At 44.9% G+C, this 15,264-nt stretch overlaps 1 protein-coding gene across 1 annotated transcript; it reads left to right on the forward strand.

Annotated features, from left to right (window-relative positions):
* Positions 1 to 618: 618 nt before the first annotated feature.
* LOC122382082 (probable peptidyl-tRNA hydrolase 2) lies at positions 619 to 10,150 on the forward strand. Its single transcript, XM_043366996.1, has 5 exons — positions 619 to 711; positions 6,507 to 6,704; positions 8,737 to 8,822; positions 9,037 to 9,151; positions 9,481 to 10,150. The coding sequence occupies exons 2-5, from the start codon at positions 6,648 to 6,650 to the stop codon at positions 9,565 to 9,567; spliced, it is 345 nt and encodes a 114-aa protein (XP_043222931.1). The 5' UTR covers positions 619 to 711; positions 6,507 to 6,647; the 3' UTR covers positions 9,568 to 10,150.
* The last annotated feature ends 5,114 nt before the right edge of the window (positions 10,151 to 15,264 follow it).

The following is a 15,264-nucleotide window of genomic DNA, read 5'->3' on the forward strand; positions in this document are numbered from 1 at the left end:
CTACCACCAGACATTGGGTTTTTCGGTAAGAGGATATCATGGCATGTGAAATTTGGAGGCTGGTCTCGTCTCGCCAGTGCAAGTTGACATGAATTAGTCATTTTCCATTGGTAGTAGGTACGGTGGACGCTATTTTTGTCCTGCCATTTTCACCGTACCTACATTTGTGATGTTTTGTGAGGCGCAAATTTTTCGAGGGCAATTTACCCCTGAGCAAACCTCCGGCCGCGGTTTGGTTCAGAATGGGCCTGGCTTAGTTCTTAGTTGTAAAACTTACTCAACAACAAAGCATGAAAAAAGATAAATCAGTTGTGCTGCCGCATAAAAAGGAAAAAGTCCTAATTCAATATACCCAGGGAAAAAGTAGCATTTCAGCGAAAGCTCAAGAACATGAAATATGTACCAATATGAAACATTTTATTTATAGTCACTGTGAAACACTTGTCAACTACAAATTAATTATATGATAAGCAAAATTTTAAAGCAATAAATATTTATATCCCCAATTTAGAAGAAAAGCAACAAACGTAAATTTACCCTTTTAAGCTTCAAAAAGACTTGTCCTTTTTACATTGGAACGCAGCTGTTTCAATTATGACGCAAACAAAACCATGCTTGCTGATCACTGTGCTCACTGTGCTGATCAAGTGCTGCTTGATAATCATTTTGTTCCTTTTGTTCCCGTTGCAAGCCAAAGCGCGCGGTTTACAGGTAACATTCTGGGATATATTTATTTTTCGTGAGTTCTAACATTGGACTCCTCACTATCGTTATGTCTGAAAATGTGTGTTTTGATTGGCAAATGCCTTAAATATCAGTGGGGGAAACTGTGGTCAAATCTTCTATTTTTGGAAGCCTTCCATTTTTGGAAGGACCTTCCATAAATGGGTATGCATTTTCCAAAAATGGAAGGCTTCCAAAATTGGAAGGTCTAATCTCAGTGTTCCCAACTGTCATGGGCGGCGCCACCGGGGGGGACGGGGGGGACAGGTCCCCCGCTATCGAAAGTTAGGGGGGTACAGTACCCCCCTATCGGCGAGGCCCGTTCAATAGTTGATAATAATGCATTATAGAGCTATCCGTGGCATTTAATGCATCGTTGGTTAATCAAGGCAGGTTCTGAATAAAGATTGCTGTTGGAATGCATCGCAGGGGTCCTGGCCATCTGCAAAAGGTGTGGAGCTGTGATGTCTGTAGTTATAAGGTGATCGGCAGGGCCTCGGGGATCGTGCCCCCTTTTTGGGGCGCCAGGCAGGGTTATTACTTATTACCTCCCCACCCCACTGCCAGGCCCCATTGCCGATAAAACCAAGCTGAAATTCCATTGATTTCCGTTACTATATGAAAATTTTCCATTCCTAATGAGTCAAATTCAAGCATGGCAGTTCTACCACAGGAACCATTTGAAATCTATGCCATTTAACCCCAGCACTTGTGGGGAGAAGTGTTCGGATAGATCACAGGCAGGACCAAAAAAGCACGCAGTAGCCCAAGACCTTATAATTGGATATAGCATCGGCTCCCTCTCGTCAAGGGGTTCGATAGCACTCGTTTTTTTTTCTGCAAAACTAAGTTCGGTCGGCGGCCGAACGGCTGGGGGTCTAATCGAGCCCCCCATCCCTCCCCTTCTTACGTCAGCGGCTGTGAAAATGCCATTACCAGCTGTTGAAACATGGCAGTTGCTTTTGCATGAGTGCACGAAAGGGTTTTAGGTCCGTGATACGTGAAAGGTTCTACATGAAAATTGAGATACACCAGCTTATCAAATTGTGCTCACTGTGGTGCGCTCGGTTTTACCTTGACTAGTCTTTGAATTCTGGGGTGAAACAGACCAGTCAAGAAACCTGTTCCATAAGGAGAGCCACTAATGCTTAAGAGATGTGGGATGAGGTTTCCAGAGACCTTCATTACCTCCCAAAGGGGGTGCCCCGCCATTTGCCAATCCCTGCTGTAGTTGTTACGATTGGAGGGTGAATATGAGAACGATGCAGGTCGTGCCAGCTCGATCATGACGAACACAATGGTGCCGACATCACAGCTCTACTGCCATTTTTGACGAAGTTAATCAACAAGGACCGGAATCCTACCCTGGGGCATTTCACCTGCAGAGGTCGCCGGACCTGAGACCCTTTCACTCAATTTTTTCAACGGTGCATGCGCTCGTTTTTCCCGCGAAGCTCTTGGCAAGTAAAATCCATCAGAAAGTGTGATCTAATAACGGTTGGTGACCTTCCATGACCTAGCATGGCCTTTTGAGTGACCACCGATGACATGACCACTGACGGCTAGCCATTAGCTGCACCCTGCCCGTTGCATATGGATCAGGTGGTGATGTCATGATTCTGAAATTATATTGCAGTTTTGGCGCACTTGTCAGAGCAGAAGACATTCCCACTTTTCCTCCATGACTATGTATATGATGGTGAAGCCCTGAAGCTGACCAGACGTAAGATCGAAAATTTGAAAGTACGAAATGTAAGAATAGCTGGCACTGCTACTTATGCCTAAGCAATTCGCAGCTTGTAGGAAACCAGCTTTGAGTTGGCAAGACTGCAAATTTTGATTTAGAGGGAAGGATGCTTGAAAAGGTGATCGATCTTTTTTTGCATACACGATCAGTATCTACTTTTGGGATTTTCGATTTTCGGTCCCCGTCCCCCCCTATCGAAAACCCGTGGCGCCGCCCCTGCCAACTGTGATTCACATTCTTTGATTTAAGTTACGGCCTTTTTAAATGTGTAACATTAATAGTTGATTTTGCCATTTATGATCATTGATATAAGGAGAAGCAGCAGTGCTAGTGTTGGTAATACAGGCATGCTATGTCAATGTACATAGTGATATAATAGCATGGTGTCCTGGCGCACTGCTCTCTTTTTCTACTTCTAGAGGACACATAGAAATTCAGAAGAGAAAACAGCTGGTCAATAACCAACCAGGAGGAACACAGCTATAGCCCTGACAAAAAATGGTTTAAATTAAACTTACTATTCCTCATATAAATTGAAGATTCATGCTCCTTCGATAGAAAGTAACACGAAAAACGGCGCAGCAACGCCTATTTAATTCGTCCCATATTCCGGAAAAAAACATTGAAAAATGACGAGACCTCCACCCAAATGTTTGGCAAAAGCCTTAAAAAATTGAAATCAACCACAAAATATGCTAATAAATGCAGAAAACGGCAACAAATACAAGTTTTACCCGCCACTACACTCCCGAAACCGCCGCACTCTGTCCAGACAATTCCGCACTGTAAATAAAGTCGGCGGTATCGAACAAGCATGGCCCGTCACTAAAGTACTTTTAAGGATATTTACTTTTCGTTTTTGATGCTTTTTGCTTACAAAATGTTTGATAAAGTCTTATAAAACCATCGTTTGTCGGTAAATTTTTGCCAATTTTCCACGACTCATTACTTTGAAAAATTACCTAAAATACATCCACGCTAGGATTTAGGCATCCACGCTAGATTATGGACACTTCACTATGGCGAATAGAAAGCGACCAGGGGCGATAGTCGCATTTGCCTCATGTTCGGCGGAAATCGGTAAGTTCCAACATATGCGCAACATTTTCTATATTTGGGTACGATGACGTCGTCAGCGTACCCATTTTTGGAAGGTGCGTACCCATATATAGAAAATCCTTCCAAAAATGGAAGGCTTTCTAAAAATGGAAGATTTGACCACAGTTTCCCCGACTGATATCGCCTGTGTTGTTGTTGACTACTATGGACGGTCAAACCCCTTGAGACCCCACTTTTTCATTTTTGCGATAATTTTTAAATGCGTGAACTCTCGTTGACGATATTCTGGTAATGTGTGTTTCAGATTTCAGAACCTGCCGAAACTTAAATACAAATGTTATTTGACGCCAAATGATTATGAAAGGTACCTCACATTCTTTCGTAATGCTAAGGTCAAATAATTTCAGGTGCTGGCAGAGGCCCGCGTTCGGCCATACTCGAGCCCAATCGAGCCCTGCCACCAGAGCCATCTGCTCTTAATGTCATCTACCAGCGCCCACTATCGCTAACAGCTACCTCCCACCATCAAGCCTGGATGGAGCATGAGATGCGACTGCGAGTGACCGGACGCCGGGCAAGGAGCGCCAGAGGGGTAGGGCAGAGCTTAGTGCTGACGTCATTACGTGGCTCTGCCCCATGAGCGTATAACCTCTACCCAAACAGGGGATTTGTTCCGTGAAATTTAACATTACGAGTAAATGAGAAGTAGGTACCTCTCATAAATGTTTGGCATCAAAAACCTTTGTAATAAAAGTTTCGGCAGGTTCTGAAACACCCATTGCCACAATATCGTCAATAAAAGCTAACACATTTAAAAATTATTGCAAAAAGTGGGGTCCCAAGGGGTTTGACGTGCATAGTAGGTACAGTCCAAGGCAGAAGTAATGTGCGGTTTCAGTCATGGGCTTTTGTGATGGGTAGGTATGTTCTGTTTCTGAAGCTTAGGAATGATTAGCCAGACTACAATGAAACTTTGAATATAGCTTGCATGTATCATCACTTTTGCAGCTGCAACTTTGTCTATTGATATCTTCTTTTCAATCACCCCGTATTAAAAATCGCCAGTCAAAGGCCAAAGCCATCCATTGAGATTGGTAAAACCGCACATTGCTTTAGCGGTGGGCTGTACATTGTGACTGTCCTTCCATGTTGATGTGCTTACAGAGGTCCCATTTGTCCTGATTCTACTATGATCATGATTAACAGCTAATCCATTTTTCAGAAAATGTCTGGCGAAGATCCAAATCAAGCAGGCCTTGAAAGTGAATCAGATGGGGAGCCGTGGCAGCCAAATGAACAAATGCTTTTGTCTTTGTTGGAGATGGGGATATCAGAAAATGCTGCCAAAAGAGTAAGATCACTTTCAATGCTCATTTGTATATTTTAAGATAATAAACAGTGATGAATGATGAAAGCACTCTTTTGAACCCCAGGCTCAAAATTGAATTAATACCAGTAAATCGCATTTTAGGAGAAGGACGAGCGAGCGAGAGATTGAGGCCTGCACATGAGGAAGGGCGAGAGAATACTTGCAACTAGTTGCAAGTATTGCAAGCCAGTTAACTGGCTCTCGTACTACACATTACTAACCGGTTGCTGACGGTGTGCCAAATTTGGATGCAATTGACTCAGCCGTTCCCGAGATCTGGAACTCGGCACCCTGCATGTGCACACGTTCAAACTGGGTCCAATGACTTTTGCACAGCATGCTTTCAACCGGTCCCTAACTGTTTACCTAATTTGGGCGCGATCAACCTAGCTGTTCTCGAGATCTGGAAACAACCCCTAGCACGTGTGGACGTGCAGTAACAACACCCTAACCGTAACGCATGGGAATGGATTGCCTAGTCGGTGCCTACCTGTATGCCAAGTTTCAGCGAAATCGCCCCAGTAATTTCAGAGTAATTGTAATAGGAACGAATTTGGCACCTCGTATTGTTGTATTTTGCATGTGCACTGGGGGTGACCACGTGCATCGAGATTCGAGAGTATCCGATGTTTACGGAGCGAGCGAAGCGAGCGGAGTCTTTCCTTAGATTAACGGAAATGTCTGAGTATGAGCGGCCCGTGCGGACGCTTTTGCGAGGCTTATATCTCAGCAACCACTTGACCGATTTACACGCGGTAATTTTTGTAGAGTAGCTTCATTCCTTCTACCAAGTATTGGACTATTCCCGATGCATGTGAGTGACCCCTTATGCACGTGCCACGTGCAAAACGAAGAGGTGTCAGTTTTGTAATTGTTGACCGGTTAGTAGGGTGCCGTGCACAAGTCAGTTGGAGGTACTCCCTCGCAATTTCGCACGTGCAAGGCCCACCCTCTCGCTCGCTCCGTTAGTCGCCCCAAAAGGCGTTATACTGTTGGTAGAAGGGATGCAACTACTCTACAAAAATTACCGCAAGTCAATCACCTACATAAACAGTTACCGAGATGTAGACCTCCCAAACTGCTTGAACACCATTGGCTTTTCACGTGGCACATGCCACGACGGTCACCTAAATGCATCAAGAATAGGCATCAATGGGGGAGAAGGAATGAGGCTGCCCAACAAAAAAGGCCGCATGTCAATCGGCCCAGCGGTTGCTGAGTTACAAGCCTCCCAAAAGCTTTGCATGCCGGGCCGGGTCTTGCCGCTTATACTGAGATTTTTCCTTTATACTGAGAAGACTTCCCTTCGCTCGTTCGCTCGTAACTTCATCATATTTTCCACTCCCAATTTTACCGATAAAAAGCTTTTTCGTGGGTGATCGTTTTACGTCCTACATTTTACTGCACTTGGATATAAATATCTGCTATCGAACCCTTTTTCACTCCTCTTGGGCCTTATCTGGCGAACAATTTATCATTCGTATTCCCTTTTTGGACAGGAATTTCCTTCTGACACCCAAACCAAAACACAATATTTGGACACCGCCTTCAGGTTTGCTTAGTCATGACAGAAGGAATGTTTGTTTAATCATGTCTTATCATTTTCAGGGTCTGTATCATACTGACAATGAGTCAGTGCAGGCAGCCGCTGCCTACATCTTTGAGCAGCCTTCAAACGAGGTGAATGCCCCGTTCTTTCCTGAACTGAGCGAAGACAGTGATGACGATGGTGAAGAGCACAACTACAAGATGGTGTTTGTCATCAACGCCGGTCTGGGAATGGGTGTCGGCAAGATTGCGGCTCAGGTGAGCATCTTAAAAAAGACATTGAATGGACTGCGGGAGGTTAGCTGTATTTGGAGGCTGATGACCAGTTCAGGTGCAGTCCTTCCGGTGGGCCGGGTCAACAACAGGGAAAATCCTGTTGGTATTGCAGTGGCCTGCCTTTGAATAAACGAGCATCTACCTCTTGCACCTCCTTCTCCTGCGCACATACCTACTAGGTGGGATCAATCAGAGTGAAAATCTGATTGATGCTGTATTGACGCACCCCGGCCGGACACAGTGGCATGGCTCGTGTCGCTATATGTCGTTTCGTATTGTATCGGCAACTTGGCAAGGATCGCCGTAAGGTTGAGCTTACAGAGGTTGAGAAACGAAGCCAGCCAGCCAGCCACACCAAAGGGAGCCGAGGGACTCATGATGAGTGTCGGCACCCGTTCTCGATGGGCTCTCAGTCCGAGCTTGGAGAACCACGGACGCTGGCGTTTGTCTTGCGTCACTTTGCATAGCAATTCACTGCAGTTATGATTCGTTTTGCATGGAATTTTTCGTGATGTTGATATCATATCGCATTTTCCTTCCACATGATAAGTTGATTAGTGCGTGGGGTCGCACTACCAATCATCCTAACTCGATACCCCGATAGCAAAAGTTCAGCCACCTTACGAGCCAGCAACTGTCGGCGATAAACGATCAGGTGACACTCACCACTCTGCTTACTAATTCCGGGCGCTAATACCGCCCGCTTCGTGTGCGATCACGGTTTATAGTCGGTGAGTCAGGTGCACCGTGCAGTCCAATATCAGCTGCTTGATCAGCTGGAGAGTGGAGACTTTGTCCGATCTGCAAACATGGTTAAGGACATTTAGTGTGCAAACGAAGATTTCGACGATGAACCAAAGTGTTTTTTATTTTTTAATTGTGTGCGAAAGGTGGCTGTGGGCCCAGGTACCCCGCTAAGTAGTGCTTGTTGCGAACAGGGCCCTTGTTGCGAGTGACCCCACTGACCAGTGACCCATCACCCGACCTTGCTCGTGCCCGGTTCATCGGTGATATTTATTAATTTTTGACGATGCGCTTTTAAAGTGACCATCCTCCTTAACATTAGTTTTGAGTTGAGATAGCCAAATTGGGGTCCTTGGCTTGCACTTACCGGTTTGGGCACTCACAACATCGAGAATGGCTTTAATTAGGAGATACTCGTATTTAATTTCAAACTTGCAGTTTCAGATTTTTAGGGGTTAATGCATTTGAATACCCCCTTAGAATTTGTGACGTCAGCGCAGATCTAAAGTTTTTTTTTTAATCTTGATACTAAAACCATCGGTAAAACGTGGTGGTATATGAAGCTTTGTGTGCCACATCTGCCGCACTTTTAGGATGTCAAATTATTGCTTCCAAATTACGTCGTAGGAATGTCAGCAGAGGTCCCAAAAAGTAAACATAGGCCAAGGGGCAATGCTGGGCATCGCCGGACCGCAGGTTGTTTGAAAAAAAAAAAACGCAGAAACGCATCAGGGGCTGTTGGAAGCAGGAACCGAGCTGTTTACGACACTCTACTAACCGTTCTCTAGCGGTGTGCTAAGTTTGAGTGAGATCGGTCCAGCAGTTCCCGAGTAAAATAAACATAAGTAAGAGTCTCATATCTTGAAAACCAGTGAATGTGTTTCGGTGAAATTCTGTAGATATTTATTTTTGATCTTTCTGAACCACGGGACATCACTTTTATTCTAATTCACTTACTTTTTTGAAGGCGGCCGGGGTCCTTTTAAAACTCTATAGTTAGGATCATCGAGCACCTATTTATCCTGACATTCTTGTGTACCTATAAATTACTCGTTTTATACAATATATTAGTTACATCCAAATTCCAATGACCCTCCTGGTCCTGAAATTACTAAGTGAAAAAGCAAAAAAAGCAGTACTAACTAGCAAAAAAAAAACTTACGTCGCATGTTTTCATCATAAATATGTTTTACATTATTGGCTTGTACTCCTTGTAAAACATTTACCCACCATACCCACCATAACCTAGTCTTGTTCTTTTTTTTTCCAGGTGGGTCACGCAGCCATCAACCTGCACAGGCTGATGCTGGCCAATGAGAAGTTTGCCGAGGCTGCTGAAGATTGGGAAGAGGAAGGGTGAGTGTTCACTGTCCAAAGGCAGAGATTGATGCTCTTGGTCTATTCTTAAAAACAACACCTAAGATTGGTCTATTCTTGTTTCTAGACTTCGATAATTCAACGTTTTCATGTTTTTGTTTTGTTTAGTTATGTTCTCTGAGTCTTTCAGGAAACATTTTGATTGAAACTTAGACGACACAGGTGGTTGGCATATTATTTTCCTCTCTTTTAGTGAGAAGAAGATCGTGTTGAAGGCGGACACGACGGAGGACCTGCTCTCGGCCTATGCTAAAGCCATTGATCTGGGCCTGTTGGCATGGATTGTGGAGGATGCTGGACATACGCAGGTTAGTGAGCAAATAAGTAGAAGGGTTTCTGAAATAGTTTGCAGGTATAACATTTTATCGCCAGTTAAACCTCGCGTTGTGAAATATTACTTGATCAACTGCGCACTGTGGAGCTCGTCTCGCGCTGGTGTGTCACATTATATGCCGCTTTTGGTAGTCGGTACCTTTTCTGATTTTTGGAAAAAAAACATTAATTGATATTGTTATTTTCTGTGTTGTTTTATCGGTGCGATCGTCCGCTGATCATTTATCCGATATCGGGAAGTAAATACTATTGATTTTAGAGTTTCGACCCGCTGACAGATTTGACAGCAGCGTTGTGTTTTCAGGTGCCCGAGGGCTCCCGGACCGTGGTCGGGGTGTTTGGCGAGGACGTCGTCGTCGATCAGGTCACTGGCTCGTTTAAACTGCTCTGAAGCACCGGCCAACACTCTTCTCGCCGCTGTCCAAAAATTCCGGAGGGTGGGGTATCGAGTTTCTTTCGGGCTCGATTTTTTTTTGCGGCGGCGAAATGACTTGTGTGATCTGACATTTGTTGTGGTTTGCTTCGACTTATCCGGATAAGGGAATCCGCTTCCACTGGCCGCAGAGGGCGTTGTGGATGACGCCAGACGCCAGTCCGCCTCTCTGTTGGCCGCCCGCCGGGGACCGTAACGGTGTGTGCGTCCGGGGGGACGGACACTGAGCTGTGATATCGGGGGCTGCGACTGCTTCTCCGGGCTACCCGACTGAGCGAGCGCCAGTGGTAATAAGGAGTGTGGACTGTGGTTGGTATTACAATTATTGTGTGGTAATTGTAACGTAGGTACGTTGTAATCAAATGCAGCGTATGAAATGTATGCTATATGATGGACATGGTGCGGTTCCTGGGGTAGCTTATGTGTCCTGATGTTCATTATCGGTTTGCAACGCAATGCGGTATGTGCTATAAATAAGTGCCAGTGTGTCCTCGGTCGACCTTTTTGGAGATCAATAAACTATTCCGAAAAAGTGTGATAAGTTACTGTTTTGGCCTTGATTTGCGGGGGTTTATGTGGATTTTTGTGCGGTTCTGGTCAAGCGACCTTGTAGTTGGAATTATCTAAGGCTACATTTCATAAAAAGCGGATCCAGCGATATATCCTTTGTATGTAGTTCCGTTATATCACATTCACATTTCGCATTTTTTCACGTGCGACCTCAGCGAAGGACTCACTCTTTGTGCCACGGACCACGACGAGTGTATGAGAAACCTGCACCTTTCGCTCCTCATACATCATCGATTATGCCAGGCCTTAAAAAAAAACTACCCATGGATAATTTTGAGCTATGCCATGAATTTGGAGTCGACGAAACTCGAAAGCTTAGCACAAGTAGCGATGCCGAATGTGAGTGTGAAAACGAATCATAATGTGCGACTTATCACATTTTATCTCTTTTTATTCTGTTTGCCTACCTATTCCTAACTTTCTATGCTTTGAGGTTTGACTATGTCGCGCGAACCTATTATGAAAGTCGTGTAAGTAATGCCGTGCATTGTGCAATAAAGAAATGCCTGTAGCGTGAAGGATTCTCCCTTCCGAATATGGTAGCTTGAAAAATATAAGGTGCTTCCATATGATATGGGGCTGATGGGGCTGATGAACTTATACGGCCTTGGGCTGATGGGGCGCTTGATGGGGCGTGTGTGTGTGTTTATTTCAATTTCGATCCTCGTTGCCGTGAATGTATTTTCACAATAATTTGATATTATTCGGGTTTATCGGGACGACGGTGAAAACAGGGCGCCTGGGGCGATTTGATCAAGGTTCGTTAAATTTACACGTGACGTTTGGGATATAGAAGGCCCATGGAGCGGGGGAAGTTCCAAATGTCACGTGACTAATATGCCCTTCGGCGCCCTGTTTTCACGGACATGCCTAAGAGCTGGACTTTTTGCACGCGTTCCCCGCCAGGGGGCGCCACTGAGGAAGCACCCTCTGACGTCACGATAAAACTGCGCGCACTGTGCGCACGGGTCTGTAAGCAAGTAATATAGTGGTGGTTTCGTGGTGGAAATTGGAATAAGTATTTTGACGTTGTAAAATTTCAAGCCGTTTTTGTGAAATTAATTAGTAAATGCATTTCTAAAGTATTTATTTAAAGTGTGAAAGGAGAATAATTAGAAGAACATGGATATTTTTGTTCCAATAGCTTATTATGTGAGACATGATCGGTACTAACGGGTACTTTTAAGAAGTAGTGAAGAAGTACCAAACAGCCTGCTCGGCTACGATCGTCAGCTGTCCTTTGGAGCTGGACTTCAACGCTGTAAAAAAAATATGTGCTGAATTTATTTTTAGTTTCACCAAAATATAAGCAATTTATCATTTCTTTTTCACTTTTGTAATTATTGTTGAGTGAAGAGACATGTTGCTAGTTCTGGCAATATAAATTATTAATCCAAAAAACGAAATGCGACGGTAAGTTTCTGCTACTAAATTATCACTTTAACCAAATACATGGAGAATCTTGCTACCATTGCTTATAAAACGTGCTTATCAATACACAAATGTTTTATTTCAGACAAGAAGGATTTATTTGCCTGAAGTCATGCGTCATGTGCTACTGCTTTGATTCCAAAGACGCTCTCCGGGTCGGGGTAATTTAGTTCTTCATCGATCGATAAGAGATTTTGATTCCATTGATATCCAAATTGATAAGCTCGGCACCATAGAGTAAGGGCGTCCCCACAGGGGTGACGCAGGAATATGAATGGCGTTTACACCGACAGTAGTTTCCCACAGCCGGCAATGGGAATCTCCTGTCGGTGTAAACGCCACTATAGTCCCATCCAACTCAAACACTGGGGAATATCCCCGCACTTTTGAGGACGGAAATCTATGGACCTGCTCGAAAAATAGTGGATAAAATACGGCGAGCTTTCAGTTTTATGGTTGGGTCTCCCTTCCGAGGCACATATTTACGGGGGATATTGGGTCATATTCCCCCGGCGTCCTGATGATCGACGCCCAGCTCAACGTCGAAGGCGCCCTGATACGCGGCACTGCTATCTGTGAAGGTGCCCAGGTTGCTGCCGCTCGAATTTTGGTCGCCTACTTAACAAAACCTCCGTTGGTGCCATCTCAGTTTCCTCGAGGTCAGGCAACCTTCACACGCCGTTGGCTACCTTGGCTGGCCGGCGACTCGTTCCCCTCGTGGCGACGCTCTTGACATCCAGTCAAAAGTTGAAGTGGCTGGCGCCCCCAGTGGGGGCCGGGAAGGGGCAGTGGGCCTCCACGTTGCTCTCTTCCCGAGCCTATGGTCACTTGGCTCAACTCTCCTCAATAGAATATGGATTCTGCACGCTGTATTAACATGGGCGTAGACACCACTACGGACAATACGGACAGTGGGTGTGACAATCAGTAGTGCCATTCATATAGAGGGTGTCATATATGAGCGGAGAGGCAACAGTACAGCTGAGCGGAGAGACAACATTAAAACAACAGTACAGCTGGCGTTGCATGGAGCTGCAGGCAACCGGACAGCGGAGGCTTGCGAAAAATAAACAATTCGTCACTTCAACGTATAAACAATAGTATAAAAAGCAACATAAACACATATTCTCATGGTCGAACCCATGCACTAGCGGCTCACGGCGGGCACAGGCACGCAGTGCGGTAGCGGTACCGGATCACACGTCATGGGCGTTGTCTCAGCATAGGTTGTTATGAGCGGAGAGGCAACAGTACAGCTGAGCGGAGAGACAACATTAAAACAACAGTACAGCTGGCGTTGCATGGAGCTGCAGGCAACCGGACAGCGGAGGCTTGCGAAAAATAAACAATTCGTCACTTCAACGTATAAACAATAGTATAAAAAGCAACATAAACACATATTCTCATGGTCGAACCTATGCACTAGCGGCTCACGGCGGGCACAGGCACGCAGTGCGGTAGCGGTACCGGATCACACGTCATGGGCGTTGTCTCAGCATAGGTTGTTCGCAATCTAGTTGAAGCCTAAGAAGACGGCCAGTGGGGTCTCACTGCTGCTGAGGCGACCTCGGAGACGATGCGTCGCCCCTCCTGTCGGCGACCTGCGGTGAGCAGGACTCCAGATAGCTGTCCGGCACGTTGCCGACACTGCCAGACGCTGTCAGCAGGCCTCACTGCTGCAAGTGATGTGCAGATGGACGCCAGGTGACTTCGTCTGCAGGCGATTCCGGAGACCGCGGCCTCACCAGGCAGTACCACCTGCATCGCCATGTCGGTGTTTCTAGAAATGGAAAAATAACATTATCGGTGAAGGACAAGCAATACAATGAATTCTGTTTTCCTCTCTTGCACGTATACGTAATCTACAATTATCATTGTTCCTATTTCATTCAACTGAACCTGAAAATTCCATATTGGCACATTGTTTGACTAAATTTGTGTAGTTGGGAACAGGGGCGACGCCACGGTGCGACGACTGGAGGGGACATTGACCATTTTGGAGGGGACGAGGATCATTTCAAGTCGATTCTTTCCATGCAACGCCATATGCGTAATGTTAAAATTTAAAAAAGTGGAGGGGACGAGATCCCCTCCGTCCCCCCCCCCGTGGTGACGCCCTCGGTTGGGAAGCAGATTGTTTGAAATACATGTTTGGCTGAACAGTGCGGAAAATATTTCATTGATCACTATAGCTGCAACAAAAATACTGAGACAGAAAACATTTGCGCTTACCTGGCTTCTTAGTCAGTCCCGCACAACGGAAGTGGTACCATTTATCACAGCCGTCGCATCCGACCATCGGTGCTGCACTGATGCTGCTGCACTCCCCACATTCCCAGTACCTTAGGAGCGTCTTGGCTGTGAAAAGATTACATGAGTCATGGCGCATACATGAATAGTAAGATGTTTTATATGTTTAACATCGCATAGCAAAGACACAACAGCTGGGAGTCAAGTGTAAGCCAAAGTGTAGGCTGAAGCCCTGCCATGTTTTGCAGACTGGATTTTAAGCAAGAAAAGCGTTGCTAAAAATGACGCTTGACGAAGCCTCATCCTACTGGGCTGTCTGACATGTCTCCCTGTAAAAAGTATGTGGCCCTTATATTGTATATATGATGAATATGTTAATAATGCAGCGAAAACACAGTATAAATTATACCCAACGTTTCATCTTAATCGACTTTGTCAAGGGTGTTTGAACAGCTTGAGATGAGTGAAGTGTAAGGGTACCTAGGTACATCTGAAAATAAACTGAATCTGCGTTCAATAAACATTGATTTTGATAATACATTTCACAAAACAACTGCTAATAACAATCATACTAAAATAGCACGACAGATAACTAACAATCGCATGAAGAACTTCTTTATTCGCCTTGACATTGTCATCCGAACGAATGTTGTGAAGTTACACATTTGTCTTTTCTGCGCAGCATTTGTGTTTGCCAGTTACCGCACCAATGTTCGCCAGCGGTGGTGACTTTTCCTTACCTGCTCACGAAACGTCACACACGACATGACGTCACCCGAAGACGTCATCAAAAAGTCCAGCTCTTAGGCGTGTCCGTTTTCACCGGCGTCCGTTTATCGCGGCTTTTTCTGGAAGTTGCAGTGACTCTAGGTCTAGGACCCGGAAATGTCCATGCAATTTTGATTTGCTACCGCAGCAGCTGAAGTTGAAGTAGCCGGTCATTGGTTGAATAATAACCTATTGCTATCAGCATCAGATGAGATATTTTTGTCCGCTGCTGGCATCTGAAAGCGTCAAACCCCCTGCAGTTTTGACTGAAACTGAAACAGGTTGAAATCGAATCATAAAAAAACAATTTTTCAAAGTTGTTAATAATTATGCATAAAGTGCAGGGTGTGAAAAAGACCAAGGCGAGCCGTTGTCAGTCACTATCGCATATCTGTAATGTGTTAAGTTTTTGTGATGCCATTATGTTGATAGTTCACCTTTTCTGGGAAACTTTAAATAAATATATTGTGTTGGGATATTTCTTGAGATTCTGGAACACTGAAATGATAAAATATAATTTCAATGTCTAATACTACTTCATTAATTGTTTTTTTTTCAACTCCCAAAAGTGTTCACACCATGACGTCAGCCATCTCTTGTAACGTCACATGATATTTATCTTCTTGGACCTACCTA

Source organism: Amphibalanus amphitrite, unplaced genomic scaffold, assembly GCF_019059575.1.
Source record: "Amphibalanus amphitrite isolate SeventyFive unplaced genomic scaffold, NRLGWU_Aamphi_draft 000133F_arrow, whole genome shotgun sequence".
NCBI classification, from domain to species: domain Eukaryota; kingdom Metazoa; phylum Arthropoda; class Thecostraca; order Balanomorpha; family Balanidae; genus Amphibalanus; species Amphibalanus amphitrite.